The sequence below is a fragment of the Vicia villosa genome, linkage group LG7 (genome assembly GCF_029867415.1).
Source record: "Vicia villosa cultivar HV-30 ecotype Madison, WI linkage group LG7, Vvil1.0, whole genome shotgun sequence".
Classification (NCBI taxonomy): domain Eukaryota; kingdom Viridiplantae; phylum Streptophyta; class Magnoliopsida; order Fabales; family Fabaceae; genus Vicia; species Vicia villosa.
In genome coordinates this window covers 37,326,066-37,344,974 of record NC_081186.1, presented here as the reverse complement: position 1 = coordinate 37,344,974, position 18,909 = coordinate 37,326,066, and the positions used below count along the sequence as shown (strand labels likewise).

General features: G+C 34.9%; 3 protein-coding genes and 1 pseudogene across 5 annotated transcripts; 2 read left to right on the top strand and 2 right to left on the bottom strand.

The window, feature by feature from the left end:
* Positions 1-2,724: 2,724 nt before the first annotated feature.
* Positions 2,725-4,671, bottom strand: LOC131617110 (protein PHYTOCHROME KINASE SUBSTRATE 1-like). The gene has a single exon (XM_058888486.1). It carries the CDS (start codon positions 4,402-4,404, stop codon positions 3,001-3,003), a length of 1,404 nt encoding a protein of 467 aa, XP_058744469.1. The 5' UTR covers positions 4,405-4,671; the 3' UTR covers positions 2,725-3,000.
* A 1,702-nt stretch (positions 4,672-6,373) lies between these two features.
* LOC131620446 (probable methyltransferase PMT2) lies at positions 6,374-10,241 on the bottom strand. 3 transcript variants are annotated; one of them, XM_058891526.1, is made up of 7 exons: positions 9,881-10,241; positions 8,727-9,378; positions 8,300-8,510; positions 7,724-8,018; positions 7,199-7,570; positions 7,039-7,116; positions 6,374-6,953 (listed from the first exon to the last, which is right to left on the bottom strand). In XM_058891526.1, the coding sequence occupies exons 2-7, from the start codon at positions 9,369-9,371 to the stop codon at positions 6,722-6,724; spliced, it is 1,833 nt and encodes a 610-aa protein (XP_058747509.1). In that variant the 5' UTR covers positions 9,372-9,378; positions 9,881-10,241; the 3' UTR covers positions 6,374-6,721. The 3 variants fall into 3 exon arrangements, with proteins under 3 accessions (XP_058747509.1, XP_058747507.1, XP_058747508.1); XM_058891524.1 differs by having other exon boundaries at positions 9,972-10,240; XM_058891525.1 differs by having other exon boundaries at positions 9,840-9,971.
* A 4,730-nt stretch (positions 10,242-14,971) lies between these two features.
* On the top strand, positions 14,972-15,913 carry LOC131618880 (uncharacterized). The gene has a single exon (XM_058890035.1). The coding sequence runs from the start codon at positions 14,972-14,974 to the stop codon at positions 15,911-15,913; it is 942 nt and encodes a 313-aa protein (XP_058746018.1).
* A 306-nt stretch (positions 15,914-16,219) lies between these two features.
* LOC131617109 (uncharacterized) lies at positions 16,220-17,828 on the top strand (annotated as a pseudogene).
* Positions 17,829-18,909: the final 1,081 nt, after the last annotated feature.

Sequence of the window (18,909 nt, the reverse complement as noted above, 5' to 3'; positions counted from 1 at the left end):
TGTCAGCTTTTGTTGAGTGGTGACACCCTGAGACATCATCCTTTCATCTTCCATTTGGGGATATGACTATCACATTGGATGATGTCTCCTCTTTATTTCATATTCCAATTGCTGGTACATTCTTCATGGATCCCTATATTAACTAAGGGACAGCGCTGGCACAGATTGTAGAGGATCTGGAGGTTGATGAGGGTAAGGTGCTCGAGGAGTTTGCCTTTAATAGAGGCTTGCACCTTCACATGTGTTGGCTGAGGGACATGTACGAGGAGCTTGTGGTGGTGGACAGCTATCTGCAAAAGTTTGGTTTTGTTCAGGGCATCCCTTATCCAGTACCTAAGGCTCTTGCTGATGGGATTGACAAATGGTTTCAGAGTTACATCATCACCTTTTTCACGTGAGATTAGAGCTAGCACAGTTTCGGTACAACATCTTTCACAGTGCGAGGATGGTTACTTAGAGTGGTATCGTAGTATATCACACACTCGCCTCATACCACCGACTACAGGGTCTTCTGATGTTCCAGGGCCTTTTGGTGCTAGGGTTTCTGATGCTAAGGTACAAGCTGACGACGTGCGAGCACCACCACCTCCACCTCCCACCGGGGACCAGGATAGCTAGGATAGCCGACATAGCCCGTAGGAGCTTTGTATGTGTATTATATTTTGTTTGTATTATATGTATATTTTGTGACACCGACTTGCTATGACCGTACTTATTTATTGCATAATATTTTTAGGGATTACATGATTCATTGATGAACACAACATAAACAGTACAACAAATATAAATTTATAAACACCAAACATGGAAACCTAGGTACTACCAGATGATTCTAGACGTTTCAAAATCTTCATTATATCATCGAAGGATCTTGTTATTTGCGCATCCAACTCGATCGGACATTTAGTTATCTTGTGGGGAAATGATTTCCACATGGCCTTAACATCTTCTTCGGTCTTCAACTTAATCATGTTGTATTTCACCCTTCCATTACTATCAATCCAATCTTCGCGAAACTCAATATTTTTCACGGCTCTATTATCGGTGTCATGTACCAACTCATTCAGCCTGTCTGTCAAGTTGGTGAGGGATCCAACGTCATATGGAAGCTTGAATTCAACAGGAGGGTTGTTTCCGTTGAAATATACTTCTACCTTAATCCAAAATTCAGGAAGAGACATTTTTTTAGATGTCTTTCTCTATAACATATGCCCCTATTTATACAAATCAAGATTGATTCTAGACCATACAAATTTGTTGGTGCAATCAGAACCCTCCAAATATATCGGCAAAATCCTGATCGTTGAAAAAATCCAAATGAGAAAACTACCGAAAATTTTAGTACAACCGAAATTTTCAGCAATTTGAAATTTCTAGTAGTTCATAAATACCGGAAATTTTAAAAACACTACCGAAAATTTCAACTACCGAAAATTTCGTTTGAAATTATCGTTCACGGGCATTTATGAAATAATTCAATATGGGGGATACGATGTATAATTTAAAGGGTAGCAAGTTAAATTCTCCAAATAAAACATAAACATTGGGCTGGATAATAATAATTAAAAGCCCAATAAAAACTCCTGTAATACGTATTAAATTCTAATACATGGTCTTTATCTCAAAAAAAAAAACCTAAAATATTAGAAAAAAATGTATAGACTATTTTATATTAGAGTAATGCTATTTAGTACGAAGGAAATTGTAGAATAAATGCAAGAATGAACACATGTCACTATATTATAGGAAAATTTTTAATTTATTTTTAATTTAATTTCCTTTTTAATAGGAATCATGGGGTGGTGGTGATAATGAATGGTTGAGATTTATTCTTGCCTTTCTTGTTTTGATGTTTTCTTAACAATTAGCATTTTCCTTTATATTATAGATACTTATTTAATGACAAACACAAAATGATATTCTTACACCTCCTCAATTATGTGCATTATCTCTGATATTATAAATAACAACTGTACTTAGATTTTTTTTAAAAAAACACACATTAGTTAGACTACTAATTCCTTTTAGTCCGACATAAAATTTATTGAAAGATGACAAAATAATTTTTAAATTATTTTGTAAAAATAATTAAATATAAGACCATTATAAAATATAATAATATTAAGAATAAATGTCTTTAATTTGACACTTTCAATATTACTAATTAACTAAAAAAATTTAATAAATAAAAAAACAACATGCGTTATATCTTATAACAATAACTTATCCTTAATAACAGATATAAAACACTTGGTTAACACCTCTTCAATTACATAGAATATTCACAAGAGTAATGCTAACGAGTGCCCCAGAGCACTGGTTAAAAGTCTACAAAAGCAATGTTTTGTTAAATATACTTGTATTTAATACATTAAAAATAGAAATAATTGACTTCTTTTAATGAGCAAAAATGCATATTTCATTAAAAAAACTTGAATTGATTAATTTATTTAGAGAATGTTTTCTTTATATAAAATAGTTTTATTTATATAAAATTTTATATAAAATTAAATAAATGTGAAATGTCATAGAAATATGTGTTATTTATCACAAAACTATAATAATAAAAAAAAAACATAGAGAGAAAAAAAAATTGGAGAAGATTCTGACTATCTAATACATGTAACAAACAACAATCCTAAAAAAAAGGTTATTATTAACTAAATGGACCACCATATTTAAGAGGTGGTTTGGAAATTAATGCATGCAAATACATTCCATGGTGATAATATTTTGGTGTCACTATAGTTAGTTGTATATCACTGTAACGACATTCTATCCTTTTGAGGATTCAAGATTTTCTATTGGACAGCTGTGTCATCCATAATCTCATCATTACTACTTAGGATGTTAACTTCACTATTTCTTTATTGCTGTCTTTGTAAGATTCAAAACACATTTTCAAATAACCATCAATAAGTAATAAAAACAGAATAATATAATTCACAACATAATTAAATAAGATAATTGAATATTTGTGACACATATCAAACAGACATTCTAGTTGAATAGTAATTTTGAAGCATGTGGTGAGTTAGAGGCCTGCAATGCTTGTTGTCCATGCCTTGTTTTTGCATAAGACTTTGTCTCTCCTGGAAACCTTGCAACCTGAGGACTAGTATTGTTTTTGTTTCTGTTACTAATGTTTGGACTTAAACTTTGTTTCCCATATGTTATGAAAGCATCACCAGCAACTCTAACAGCTTTGTGGCTCTTGCATCCCAACAAGATACCCGGACGCCGCCTCGGTACTTCCCTGGTGATCTTTATTGGACTCCTTACTGTGAACTCAGACATTTGATCTTCACAATCTGACATAACTGCTGCACTAGCAGTAACCACACTCCATTCTATGCTCGCCTCACTCGGCGCGTAACAAGTCGGGCTAACGCAACTTGAAGCCGCGTCTGATGTCTGTCTAGTATGAAAATTGTTGGAGGATTTTCCTTTGAGACTCTCAATCTCAAACAAATCAGAACTTGCATCGCTTCCAGCATCATCATCATCGTCGTCATAGTTTGCATCAACAATTTCTTCCATTTTGGAAGGAAGTAACAACCTTTTATCAATGCTCAAGGAACTTCTCTTGTTATTGATCAATATTGGATTTGGTGATCCAAATACTTCAAGTGATTTTCTTGGTGTCTTTTCTTCATCTAATGGAAATTGCATTTTGACAAGATGATTTCTTGAGTTAGAAGCAACACTATTCTTTTCACTGTTTGATCCTACACTTAAATTCTTTTGCTTTTGAAAGAAAACATCTTTCTTGTTGAAATGTTCTGAACTAGGCTTTCTTATTTTAACTGAAAGATCATCATCTAGACCAAGATTGAATACTTTTCTCGGTGTCGTTTTTCCATGAACTGCACCATAATTAGAAGTTTTGTTATTAAAACTGATTTCACCTGCATGATCACTGATATCAACAGAATTCTTATCAGCACAATAGCATTTGAGACCAAGACTTGATAGAACACTCTTAGCATGCACCTTATCTTTGCTATTCCTCACAGAATCTCTCTTTAAGAGTGGATTTTGGCTGTTCAATGTTGATATAGAACTAATACTCGAAGTTCCATACTCAACTTGGTACTTTCTAGTTTTAGTATCCGTTGTTTCATCCCTATGATCAGGAAGGTACTTTGTAGCAGCTCTTGGAGATTCAACTACTTTTCTGTTGAAGTATTTTTCAGCTCCAAATACTCCAATTTCTCCACTCTCTTCTGTCTTTTCCACTTGATGAAGAGGAGAGTTTCTGCTGCTAATAAAGGGGTTAGTTTTTTGGCTTGATTCACCAATTCTTTCAATAAATTTCCCTTCATTGGTGTTCAAATATGGAGAGAAAATACTATCATGAAGGTTTTTGTTATTATTGTTGTTTTCAGAGGTGAAAGCGAACATAGTTGATAGAAATTTTGTTGAGAGTACAAAACAAAAAGAGAAAACGAGCCAATAGAAGTTGTTTGAAGAAAGGTAAATAATAGAAAAACAAGGATAAGGAACAGAATATTAAAATAGAAAAGAATAGAAAGACACTCCAACACTTATGGAAGTAAAAGAATTAATATAAAGCTTGAAAAGAAAAGTAATCATATGTATTGACAAGGCTAAAGGTGGAGAGAGGAAAGGAAATTGGGCAAGAGAGAATGTAAAGTGAAGGGTGAATGGATGAGTATTAAGGGGTGGCACTATATGTAGGCAAGTGGAGTATGCAAGTGTTAAGTAGGTAGGGCCATGACAGTTGATCATCGTTTTCAGGTGGATTTAATACTGATAAAACTAATTTTTTTTAATTATTCTTTGTCTTCCTAATAACATGATTTAGAACATATTTAGGGAGCAATATGGATAATGAGCTGGTGAAACTGTGAAAGTTAAACTAAAACACCGTTGAAGAATATTGACCAATTAGCATTACATTGATAGAAACAAGAATTACAAAAATATATTGCTAAGCTATTAACTACTTATAGCAACTATAGTTAGTTAGATTTGGTAACTAATTTCTAACAACCTCTTAACTATCTAACAAAAAGTAGTTATATTAGTTACAACAAAGCTCCACTTGATAGTTTCATCCATAGTGAAGTTAACTTGCCGGGGAAGTAACTTCACTAATCTTTACTATCTTCTGATGTTTCTCCCTCAAGTTGTAATAGATATCAATCATTCCTAACTTGTTTTGAAGATTATTGAAGGGTCCTATGTGCAAAGACTTGGTCATTATGTCTTCTACTTGTTCCTTCGATGCAACTGGAAACAAGTGAATTGTTCCTTCCTATACCTTGTCTCTCCCTACATTGAAGAAGGGTGCTCTATGTGAAAATCTTTCAGCAAATACAAGATTCATTGCCCTTCACATGTTGCTTGGGCCAAAGCTCTGTTGGTGATTTTAGTATCATCAATGTATTTTGGTACTAATGTGATTTACTATGGGCCAATGCAATTATGCGTTAAGTTTGAAACGAGTTAGGGTAGTGCGGAGTGCACGCTCGTCGAGGCAAACGTGTAATTGAATACGAATAATAGAAATAGGGTTCCAAGGGGCGTAGCCCCTGGCGGGGTGCGGGGCAGCGCCCCGTCGGGGTCCAAGGGGCAGAGCCCCTGACGGAGTGCGGGGCAGCGCCCCTGGCTGGGGTCCCGCTGCCAGGTCAGCGGGCGGGGTGCGGGACAGCGCCCCGTTCGAAAAATTCGTTTGAATAGTTGCACCCTTTCCCAACTGACATAACTGTTTTTCCGAAAAGGTGTGTCTGTTCGTTTTCTGTTATTGATCTCCTATATAAGGAGTCTTTTGGCCTCGATTTTGGGACACGAAATTATACTTCCTCTCTACATTCTGATCTGTTCTCTATTGTCAGAAACAGATTGTTCTTCGAGAATTATCCCCGCAAAGATTTTGGGGTACAAAGCAATTCCTTCTTGATCTGCTCACTTCAAAACCAAGAAAGTATTTAAGTTTTCCTAAATCTTTGATGCTAAAATTGTCACTTAGGAGGGTCTTAATAGAAGTAATCTCATCAATGTGAGTCCCCCTTAAGACCAAATCATCTAGATATACAAGGATAAGTTTCAATAAGTTTGGTATTCCATTGCCTGATAGCCTATTTGAGACCATATAGGGAGGGAGGGACCTTTGAAATTTCCACACCATGTCAAACTGAGTTAAAACAAGACCAGAAGAAGCCTTCATATACTTCTTCATTGAGGTCACCATGCAAGAAAGTTGTGTTGACATCTGAGTTGAAATAATGGCCAGTCTTGAGCAGCTGCAATGGCCATGAAAATTTTGACATCTGGACCAAAGGAATCTCAGTTGTTTTTAAAATCTAAAACATACTTATGAAAACTTCTAAAAGAAACTTCTAAAACATAATTCAACAAATGGGCTCATAAACACCAATACAATTAACAAATGGATTGGCTACAACTTCAAATCCATAAATATAATTACTTTTGGTACAAAGCAAAACAACTAATAATTTAAATAAAGAAAGAAACTATTAAGGCACAGAGAGAGGAGGGTGTCTATTCTTGAATGTAACATTCTAAACTGTAAATTAATTCAACAACAAAATTGACTTGGACCAAGCTCTGTAGACCCCTCTCTCTGCCACAGTTGTGATGGTAAATCAAACCATATGAACTCTCTGACTATTGTATATAGAAAGGTAGTAGCAGCTTGAGGGTAGGACTGCAATTTCAACTTGTTTTTCAGTGATCATTGTGTTGATGTAGAGTTTCCATCAGTAACCCAATATTGTTTGACAGCAATTAGTACTTTCTCAGGAACAAGAGGACCATCTTCATGATCAACCAATTTAAAACTCCATCTCATTCCCGCGATTAATTTCTTTACCTTGATTAATACATCGACTTCGTCGCGGATTATGACAGCGCCTTCTGGTCGCAAAATCCTGTCCATCTCGAGAAGAATGTCTTCCGTATTGCATCTGCATTCAATTACATCGCACACACGCGTGAGGCACAAGATAGAACAGAACTAAAATAAATAATTCGAAATGTTTAAACACTTACTTATCCTGGTAGAGAGTAAAGAGGCCATTGGCGTGAATGAGATCGTATGTCCTTGGATACGTGGAAAATGCTTCACACCTGGATCGAAAAGGATCTAATAGTTAAAGATTGAGATCTGGCGTGTGAATAAAATAGGATCAAATAGAAAGAAAAACCGTACCAATCATGATAGATGCCAATCAGTCCTCGCTCAAATACTACACCGAGAGTACTTTTCTCGGCTATAGTTGGCACAACATTCATGACCCATGACTTCGATGAATGAATAGCTGCAGCAAAACTACCCAAACCAGCATTCATATCCATAATATTGCGATATCTACCAGAATCCAAGAGTGAGTTGATTTTCTTGTATGCGTTGACATGTTTTTTCCATGTTTTGTTATCGTCCTGGTATGTCTCAGAAGAAACTCCAGGAATAGAGCCGCTAGAAACTCTAGGAGGGATTGCATATAGCCTGTTTGGAAATGGTTTAAGATTTCCGCCAGAAGCTTTAGGAGTCGGAGTAACGCATGCCTCCATTTTCTTATACCTATAGCCACAAAATAAAGCCACTCCGAGTCAGTACACCTCCATTTCGTATGAAGTTAAGCATTAAACATTGCTCATATTAATAGGATTTCCATCATCGATAGAGACAATATCAATACGATACAATACAACAAAAGAGGGAGAGGGTGCATACCAGACATCATTAGGATCAGAGGATTCGCAAAATTCAACACTGGAGTCATCTTGTCTGCTACGGCACGATTCAGAGTCGGTCATCTTTTGCCATATGGCAGTTTCAGCCTTCTCCGACTTCTTCTCCCAGCAAAGTTTCTTAGCAACCTCTTCAATCATTCTTTGTTCTTCCTCGAGTTCTTCCTTTGGTCTCTGCCATGGTTTGTAGTTTACTTTCCAGTTGATTGGAGGACCAGAAAGAACCCAATAACCACCGGGTCTTAGAACTCTATCAACTTCCATCATATAAATTCCACCTGCAAATGAAATGCCATTTATTATCATCTCAAGTAGTGAATGGTTTGTAAATAAGAAGATAGTGTTTAGTTTAACTTGAGAGTGTGCTTCTCTCTCAGGTTCGAATCCCGCTAAGTGCTAACGATCCCTATGTTAGGCCAGTCCATACAGAGCTTTGCTCTGGTTTTGAATGGGCCCCAGCTAGTGGACGGTGGGATTGATCCCCTTGGATTAGTCAGTCGCAGGGCCGAATACTAAGTTTTCAAAAAAAAAGTGTTTAGTTTAAGCGTGATTTTCTTACCATTTGCTCCCCATGGAATCAAACAGCGAGAACAATGAGCCATATCGAAAGCCCTTGATGGATATGGCAACTTAATGGTTCCAAGAACACCAATAACCGCAGGTACACCTCTTTCAAGAGCAAATTGTACTTGTGCTTCGTGAGAGTCCCTCGGTGCAAACGACATCGCAACAACATTTCTGCTCCACAGATATGCACCCCAACTTGCAACCTGATACAAGGATACATACACAGCTTAAAACCCTGTTTGGATAAATAACTTAATGAAGCACTTATCATACAAGTGCTTATGTATAAGCTATTTCTAAGACAAATGATAAAATAAAGTCAATTTTTTTTCATATAAGCTACAGCTACAAGTTGTTTTCTTAAGCTATTCAAAAGAATTTAGAGAAATAAGCTGAAAACAACGTATGGATAAACATACCCCACAACCGGTATCAAGCGCGGTCCTCACTGTCCCATCATCAATAGGTATAACAGAAGCAAGTTGATCAATATATTTATCAGCACCTTGAGGAAATTGTGTTCCACCACCAGGGAATCTAAACACATTTCCCTCGTACTGGATCCAATTCTGAATAGCCTTCTCAACTGTGAGACTCTTGTACGGCGCATTTGCATAAGGAACATAATCCCTACTCTTAGGCCATGGAAAAGGCGTTACATACCCTTTTGGCGCCGGGATCATACAATGCAACTTCTCTTCCTCCGGAGGGCAATGTCTCTCTCTATAGTTCATATTCTCTCTCGGAAACGTCATAGCACGCCGTTGGTCTTGACACGGAGTGTAATCAGTATAACGAGCCGCACACGGTTTAAAAACCTTAGTCTTCGAATCAGACTCATCGATCTGACCAACTTCTCCAGCATGGTGTGAATCGAAACTTAAATTCGGAACTACGTCACATTCTGCATTATTCTTGGTAATCTCTAATGCTATGCTATCTCCTTTTCCAAAACCACTTCTCTGCCAAGCTCCCAATATATAAAAGAAACAACACAGACCAACTACTATAAAGATCTGCACAGAGCTTCTAGTCCTATTATCAGCCGCACTTGGTTTCGCCATCTAGAACCTAAAAAAAAAAAAAATCCTTTTAAAAACACGAAAGTTACGAAATCGAATCCACTCAAGATTCAATTTCTAATATTATGATCCAAAACATCTACTCAAGATCTAGCACCAAAATTTCAAGTCAAATCAAATCAAACATAGTTTCTTCAAAATGAATCAAGCTAACTACTAAGCTAATATGATACACATAAACAACTTATCCAACTATGGATCACAAGATCACTTTCCATATTTGTCATAATCATAACTAATGTCACTTTCACTTTCAATCACAGCAACCAAACAAAAATTACGCTATTAAAAGAAAAGTGTAAAGCTAACTTCAGATCTACATAACAGTGTTCTTAGTTCTATTATTGATCCAACAACAAAAAATGCCAAATTTAAAGAAAACAAAAAGATATGAACTAGCCCAATAAGTGAATTTCAAAAATAACCAAATTAAGAGTAATAAATGAATACCCTTTAAAGCTAAACAAAAGAATTAACCATAAAAACTGAACCTTTGATCCCAAAAATAAAGTTGAGAAAATTTAGATGATGGATCGAAAATTGAGAGATCTGAGATTTGAATAGTGAGAGAAAGAGAAAAACCTGAATTATTAAATAGTGAGGAACCAAAGAATGATGATTCTCATATATGTATGTATGTATGTATGAATGAGAGTGAGATGAGAAATAGCAATAAAACGCGTTTAGCTTGAGTTATATAGAAGAAAGAAAAGAAAGGAAAAAGGAAAAGTGTGTGATGTTGTTGTGATGGTGGCGGTGCTGGAAATTCTTTGAGACTGTTGTTTGATTTTACTAGTTTTCAATTTTAACAGTGTTGGGTAGATTAGATGATTGGTTGGTAATGGTAGGTGAATTGAATTTAGGATTGGACAAACATGTAGATCGTGTACACACGTTGCTTGTCACTCCTAGTATTTGTTATTCCTTAAGTGAGATTCTAGGTTTTTTAATTTATGATACCCTAACTAGGTATGTTTTTTTTCTTTGACTTAGTATCCTAAGTAAGGTGTGTTTAGGCTTTCATTTTTTGTTTTTCATTGACTTGGTAACCTAAGGTGTATTTTTTAGGCTTTCATTTTTTGAAAATCTATTATTTTGCTAGCAATTTTTCATCAGGTCATCTAATAGGTAGATTATGACCTATTTTAAATTTTTTTAAGAGCTTTTATTAATGTGGGCATTAATAAAGGAATTATTATCCTACTCTAATAGGTAAAAAAGCACCCTAAAGAAATCATAAAATGCTCTTTTCTAAAGAAATTATAAAATGTATTTTTAACGCACCATTTTCTCACCAACACATGTTCTAATGTGAGTCTCACCACCTAACCACATATGTTTCTTAAATGTATAGTACACAATGAAGTCAAAATAAAATGCAAATGATAATATTGCTCCTAATACAAATACTATATATTATTGTGTTTGTTAAACTCGGGCCTTCAGTTCCTGCACTACCTCATGTACTGCAGTACCGCTCATGCCTCCCCCATGATGACATCTAGAATGTCCCTCGCCTTAGAGCCGTAAGGAAAAACTCCTTTGCCTATACATGTTTGCCCAAGCTCCATGATACGGCAACATCTAGGCAACATATCAACAGCATGATTTGCCTTAGTTTGCTCCTCATCTAGTATCTCCTTATGAGCTGACATAGGTGGATCTCTTGGAACATTTGGTGTAATATAAGGATGTGACACTCTAAAATACCATATGATGTAGCCGTATGTTACATTCTAGTCGATAGAAGCTAGGGTACCACGTGTTGCATATGATACTGGATGATTAAGGCAATTATCATGAATGGCACTGGCATTTCTGTATGTCATACCGAAGGAGCAGACTCGAATGGGTCTTTGGGAATAAACTGCATGTAGCCAAATTATCGAGTGACATGCTTAGACATATGTGGATACACCATACGTGACCCGAAAGTCAGCCATGTAGAGTAGAATGTTATGTCTTACAAGGGACATGTCTTACGGTTATCTATGTATGCTTGAAAGTGTATATCCTCTGCTACCAAGGAGTCAAGATACATTCTGAATGGCTACGTCACCTAATTCCCTCTAAGCGGGATGAATGTAAAAGCATGTTGCATATCCTCAGTGTAGGTCGGAACACATGACCAATCTAATATGCAAGGGAAGTGCTAGAGGATCCAAGCCTGAAAATGGTACATATGAATCATTAGTAATAGGATAGCACAGGTGGTATAACATTCTTCCCTTAATCAGAAGATGCAACAAGCATTAGACATCGTCTAGTGTGATGGACATCTCACTATGTGGAAGAAGAAAAAATGATGTCTCCGAGTGACATCTCTCTACAAACGCGCACAACATACCATGGTTAATCCTAACATAATCGTTAATGCACAAGTCTCATAGCCTAAATAGTTGCATCACATCTTGAAACCACTTCTCAGCGAGTTACGGCAGATTCGTAATCTTTCAACCATGATTGATGCATTTTAAAGCATCACAATTAGGTAGAAAAATAAATCATCATCGTAAACTTTGAATATTATAACAAATGTGTTTCAAAGAATGAATACAATTGAATTTTACCTCTCAGACCAATCCAACATCCAAAAAAATGCATTGATCATTTAAACTAACTATCAACCACATTACTCATGTAAATAACATATCTAAAATACCTATAATATAACCTAATGCTCAATTTCTACAAATATATATTGAAGTAAAAGTATATAGATAAATAAAAAACATTCCAAATGTGAGTTTGATGTTGACCCTTTTGATCGATTGGATGTAGATGGTAGAAACTTGAAAGTGTGTTGAATGAGTTTGAGAGTTTGTGAGATGAAAGAGTTATAAAATTGAGAGGTTTTGAAAGTTTGAGAGTTTGTGAGGTGAGAGAGTTATAGAATTGAGAGGTTTTGAGAGGTTTTGAAAGTTTGAGAGTTGTAGAAGTAATGAAGTGGAATAGACTTTAGTGCGTATTTGATTAAAATAGTGTTTGGAGATACATCCCTATAAGTCATGCGGAGATGCATTTTTGTAAAATAATTTGACATAGCCTTAGGGTCTGACTGAAAAATTAAGTGTGTCCGAAGATGCATTTATCTATTCTAGGTGTAGTTTTGATTTTTCACTAGATGGATTAAATAAATATAATTTGTTGGTTCATGGTTCAATCTCTAAAACAATATTTATTTATGTTTAAATAATAATGTAAACAAATTATTAACCTTAGAAATGCTAGACACCGAGGCTTTATTAAATGTGGATATACCACGTGGCTCATTTTAAAAAAAAATAGTTACTTGGATACATGTTCACTAAATTTAGTTTTTTTCAAACACTAATCAATTGTTGTGTTTTGTTTGACAATTTTTAACATAGAATTAAAACAAAAACAACTTTACTTGGGCAGATTAAACACCATCAATCATCGTCACAAACAACTATACAACATCCTCTCTCTGGGACTAATCATCCTTAACAATTCTAACTTCTCTTTCCAATTGTTACAGTTGTAATTCAAAAATTAGAGAAACGGTACCATTATACATTTTGTTTAGCGTTCCCATCTCTATTTTAAGAAGAAGAAATGGAAAGTCAGTTGAAACCTAGAAATTCATAAAGTGTCAAAGTGATTCTGAAGTGGTGTCTTTGTTTTGAATTATGCATCTTCTGATAGCAATTGCTGTAATTAATTTCTATAACTAAATCTTGCACGATAGGAATATAAATTAATTATAAAATAAACTTAACTCTGACGTTAATCTTTTTTAAAATAACTAAAATTTTTAAAAAAATTACGTAAATGACGAAAGTTTCAAAAAAAAAACAAAAATGACCATTTTTTCATTTTTTTACACATTGTCGTCATCCTAGATTACGACTACACTTAAAAAAGAGACCAAGTCACCATCCCAGATGGCGACTACATTTAACATTTAAATTTTTTTAAGTTGTGGCCGTTCAAAACCGACATAAATATATATTTTTTAAAAAAACTTTTTATGACAGTTTTGAGCCGCCACAACTTTAAAAAAAATTAAATTTTAGGTGTAGACGCCACCTAGAATGGCGACAATGCGTAAAAAGAGTGAAAAAATGACCTTTTTAAAAACTTTGGTCATTTATGTAATTTTTTTGAAAAACTTAGTTATTTTTAAAAAAATAAACTTAACTCTGACGTTGTTCTTAGCTAGTATTTTATATTTTCTCTAATTTATTTATTCAATTTTAAAAAAATGTTAATAAATAAGATCATAGTAACAAATTTAAAAAATTAGATATAAAATATGAAAAAAGAAACTAACTTATATTTGTGTTTCTGATATGTGTAGTTTGATAAATTGGTGCTATTCATAACATATAACATCAAATAAAAATAAATGAATGATAATTAATAATTTGTAGTTTTTCCTAAGTAAAATCTACTTTAATATATAAAAGTTAATTACCATCAAAAATACTTTATTATCCTAACAAAATCAGTTTTAAGAGGGTTTTTCATGGGCAGAAAAGTCATTTTCATTTATAAATCATTATTAATTCTAAATAATTGCATTACATTTATTTAGTAAATTTTATTTAATTATTTAAAAAAGTTATTTAATTTTCATTGGCTCATGATTTTCCCCATACAATCTTTCTCTTTCACGCTTTTGAATTTGATAACCTAATATTAATTACAAATCCTATTTTACTACTCCCTCTGTCTCATAATAAGTGTCTCATTTGCACTTTTTTCATGTCTCAAAATAAATGTCTCTTTAGAAAACCAATGCAACATTTATTAATTTTTTCCACTACTATACCCCTATTTATTAACTTTCACGTTTTTCAACTACTCTACTACCTATAAGAAATAAGGGTACTTTCTAAGACCAAGTGCAATGGGCAGTTTAATTAAAGTCAACATGGGGAAAAGATGTGCAATGGGGAGTTGAATGTGGTGTTGAGTGTGTGTTGGAGGAGAGAGGTGTTGAGAAAACTCAACACCAATTAATCTGTCCCAGAAGCTGACGTGGCAGCGTGTGAGTGGTGCAACGCAGGCGCGTGTGGGCCACGCGCTGGGAGTGAGAGTGGGAGAGTTTGCACGCGGAGAGAGAATGGAAAAGGAGATAAGTGCAGCCACGTGGCTGTTTCTGATTGGCTGGCCAGATTTTTATCCATTTAATACTTTGAACTCAATTATTTCGCTGCAAATTAATGTTTTTTTTTTTTATACCAAAATTCATGATTTTTTTTTCTCTATAAATAGAGACTTGGTTCATTTGATTTGGACACAGAAAAAAAAACCAAGTTTTTCACTATCTTTCTCTATTATTATCTTTCTATTAGTGTTTTTTTTTAAGTTAAGTGTCTTTTTTTAGTGAAATGGATCCCAATAATCATTTTAACACTCAAAATTCTGCTAATTTTCCATTTAACCAAAATCCCAACAATTTTCAAAATCCCAACAATTATCAAAATCCCAACTATTATCAAAATCCAAATCAATTTTCCAACCAACATCCTCAAAACATACCTAGTTTTGGTTTTCCACCAAATTTCAACCAGTCATCCTCTGTTCCAAACTTTCAACCATATTATGGATCTATGCCGAGAAATCCATCTCAAACACCCCCGTTTAATGGTTATGTGACAATGGCGAATGCAAATTTTCCAAGTGGTGGTGTACCTGAATTTCCCGAGTTTTCAACACAACTAACTATTGGTGGCATGATAGTTTCTAATGAAGTCGCTCCAAATTCAGAGGATTCAACTCCTAAGAGCAGGAAAACTCAGCAACCAGCATGGAACACTGAACAAAATTTGGTGCTAATTAGTGGGTGGATTAAATTTGGAACAAGCAGTGTTGTCGGGAGAAACCAGAAAGGTGAAACATATTGGGGTAAAATTGCTGAGTATTGTAATGAGCATTGCTCATTCGATCCTCCGCGTGATGGACCTGCATGCCGAAACCGTTTTAATTATATGAACAAAGTGTTGGGTAAATGGATTGGCGCTTATGATGGCGCTAAGCGTATGCAAGGAAGTGGTTGGTCGGAGAATGATGTTTTGGCAAAAGCGCAGGAATTATATGCATGTGGGAAGAATGTTAGATTCACTTTAATGGAAGAATGGCACGCTCTCCGTGATCAACCACGTTATGTTAGTCAAGTAGGAGGAAATATTGGCTCAGGAAGTAGTGGATCTAAGAGATCTCGCGAGAGTGATGCATGTGGCTCAAACACTGTAGAATCCAGTGCTCGTCCTATAGGAAGGGAGGCAGCTAAAAAAAAGGGTAAAAAGAAAAGCAAGGAATATGCCTCGGAGGTGGTGGACAAAGAATGGGCTGAATACAAAGAATTCAAGACGAAAGAGCTTGAACGATTGGACAACATAGCCTTGATGCAACAGCAGGCTAACAATATAGCCTTGGAAAAGACTAAAACCAAGAAAATGAAGATGTATCTAAAGCTAACTTCCGAAGAGCATCTAGATGACCGGAAGAACCAGCTGTTGAAAAAGTTGGAGGCAGAACTGTTTGATAATTAATTTCAATGAAGTATTTGTCAGTGTAGTGTTTGCTTTAATTATTGTTGTTTCAATATGTCAGTGTAGTGTTTGCTTTAATTATTGTTGTTTCAATATGTCAGTGTAGTGTTTGCTTTAATTATTGTTGTTTCAATATGTCAGTGTAGTGTTTGCTTTAATTATTGTTGTTTCAATATGCCAGTGTAGTGTTTGCTTTAATTATTGTTGTTTCAATATGCCAGTGTAGTGTTTGCTTTAATTATTGTCGAATCTATTCGAATATATTCCTTATCTGATAATTAACTCTATACAATAAATTATTTCAAATCCGTCAGTGGTCCACCACCCACATCCAATATATTCCTTATCTGATAATTAACTCTATACAATAAATTATTTCAAATCCGTCAGTGGTCCACCACCCACATCCAATATATTCCTTATCTGATAATTAACTCTATACAATAAATTATTTCAAATCCGTCAGTGGTCCACCACCCACATCCATTTATATATAGGGACTCATACATCCATTTATGTACCAATATCCCAAATCCCATCCAATCTACCTCCAATATCACAAAAAAATGGATCCATCACAATATCATTTTGATATCGCAGCCTACAATCAAAATCGTGAAATTGAAGAAAATTATATAGTCAATCGATTTAAAGAGCGTAGAAACAAAATATCGGAAGATAATGCACCTCGTAGTAGAAAATATCTCAATAGAGATCATGCAGCGGCAAACCAAAGACTAATTGACGACTACTTTGCCAATGAGCCTACATATGGCGATGCAATGTTTCGTCGTCGGTACCGGATGAAAAAAAATGTTTTCCTTCGAATCGTTGGGGACCTTTCAAGTAGTGATAACTACTTCACCCAGCGAGTTGATGCAGCCAATAAAGAAGGTATATCACCCTTAGCAAAATGTACCACAGCAATGCGAATGTTAGCATATGGTGTTGCAGCAGATGCGGTCGATGAGTACATCAAAATAGGAGGTACTACAGCATTGGAGTGCTTACGTAGATTCTGTAAAGGAATCATACGCTTGTACGAGCAAGTGTATCTGAGAGCACCAACCCAAGATGACCTGCAAAGAATATTGCATGTTAGTGAATGCGGGGGTTCCCAGGGATGATTGGGAGTATTGACTGCATGCACTGGGAGTGGAAAAATTGTCCTAAAGCATGGGAAGGACAGTTTACTAGAGGGGATAAGGGAACCACCACAGTTATTCTTGAAGCAGTTGCATCTCATGACCTATGGATCTGGCATGCCTTTTTTGGATGTCCGGGAACGTTGAACGATATAAACGTTCTAGACCGGTCACCAGTGTTTGATGACGTGGAACAGGGAAAGGCTCCAAGTGTGAATTTCTTTGTGAATCAACGTCCATATAATATGGCATACTATCTAGCTGATGGTATCTACCCTTCTTATCCAACTTTCGTCAAATCGATTAGACTTCCTCAAAGTGAACCCGATAAATTATTTGCAAAATTTCAGGAGGGATGTCGGAAGGACATCGAACGTGCATTTGGAGTGCTCCAAGCTCGATTTAAAATCATCCGTGAACCAGCTCGCTTGTGGGACATAGCTGATTTGGGTATCATCATGAGGTCATGCATCATATTACATAATATGATTGTTGAGGATGAACGAGATTCATATTCTCAACGTTGGACCGATTTTGAGCAATCTGAGGAAAGTGGATCTAGTGCACCACAACCATACTCGACCGAGGTGTTACCCGCTTTTGCAAATCATGTGCGTGCTAGATCAGAGTTCCGTGATCCAAATGTTCATCAAGAATTGCAAGCTGATCTAGTGAAGCACATATGGACAAAGTTTGGAATGTTCCGTGATTGAATTATTTGTGTGTTGTATTGCATTTTAAATTATTTGTATCGTACTAATTACGTTACTTGTGTGTTGTATTGCATTTTAAATTATTTGAAACGTACTAATTACGTTAATTGTGTGTTGTATTTTAAATTAATTTAAGATGATTTGTATCGTATCCAATTATTTAAATAAATTTTGTTTTTATTACAAAAAATTAAAAAATAAATTATTAAGTATTTATTATTTTAATTTAATTTTAATCGATAATTGTAATTTTATGTAATCATAAAAATAAAAATAAAATTTAAATAAGAATATGAAAATAAAAAGTGGTGGGGTAGGGTGTTGAATGAAAAACCATTGGAGAGGGTAAAAGTTGAATGGGTGTTGAGTTATTAGGTGGAAGAAAGAGAAAATGATGTGGAGTGTTGGGAGTTGAAAAAGAGGGTGTTGAGTTTTTCAACCATTGTAAATGGTCTAAGTAATGAAGATCATATCACTAGTTTCTCCTTTTGCAAACCACTAAGTATAATCGCACCCAAAAATTTAGTTTTTCTACAATTGACTTCACCTCAGATCTTAATAACTTTCTTTGTTTTCGATTTTTCATTATGATGATTTGAATTAATGTTGTTATTTATATGTTCTTCTTCATTGTTCATCCTTTTACATGTTTAAAATATTCCTATTTCATTGTGAAAAAAATTATCTTATTTATGTTTTCTATTTCGTGTTAACAAATTGGGATCTGTCTATCGCAACAAAAATTGACTTTGAAGCGTGTTAATAGATTGAGATCTGTGCATCGCATCAAACTCTCCCTAAAACAAATACAGAAATGCATCCATTATAACATACAGATTTATATATACAATGATAAGTGCGCAATGATGGTAAGAAGAACAGATTGACATTGGTTTTGATGAGTTTTCTTTTTCATTTTTCTTCTTCTATTATTTTGTTCCATTAAAATAATGGATTTTTCTTCTTTTATTGTTTTGTTCCATTGACCGACTGATTTTATTTCATATAACAGATATCACAAACATCTTTAACAATAATCATATAAATATACAGATATCGCAAACATCTTTATTCAGCTATTGGGATGTTAGCAAATGATTGTAACCAATGACATGGACGTTGATTTTGGATAGTTATC

Excerpts from the sequence above, each read along its gene's own strand:
- LOC131617110 (XM_058888486.1), bottom strand. The coding sequence starts at position 4,404 with ATGTTCGCTTTCACCTCTGAAAACAACAATAATAACAAAAACCTTCAT.
- LOC131620446 (XM_058891526.1), bottom strand. The coding sequence starts at position 9,371 with ATGGCGAAACCAAGTGCGGCTGATAATAGGACTAGAAGCTCTGTGCAG. Across the intron at positions 8,511-8,726 it reads CGCTTGATACCGGTTGTGGG|GTTGCAAGTTGGGGTGCATA; the intron begins GTATGTTTATCC and ends TCCTTGTATCAG. Across the intron at positions 7,117-7,198 it reads ATTGGCATCTATCATGATTG|GTGTGAAGCATTTTCCACGT; the intron begins GTACGGTTTTTC and ends TTTTCGATCCAG.
- LOC131618880 (XM_058890035.1), top strand. The coding sequence starts at position 14,972 with ATGCCGAGAAATCCATCTCAAACACCCCCGTTTAATGGTTATGTGACA.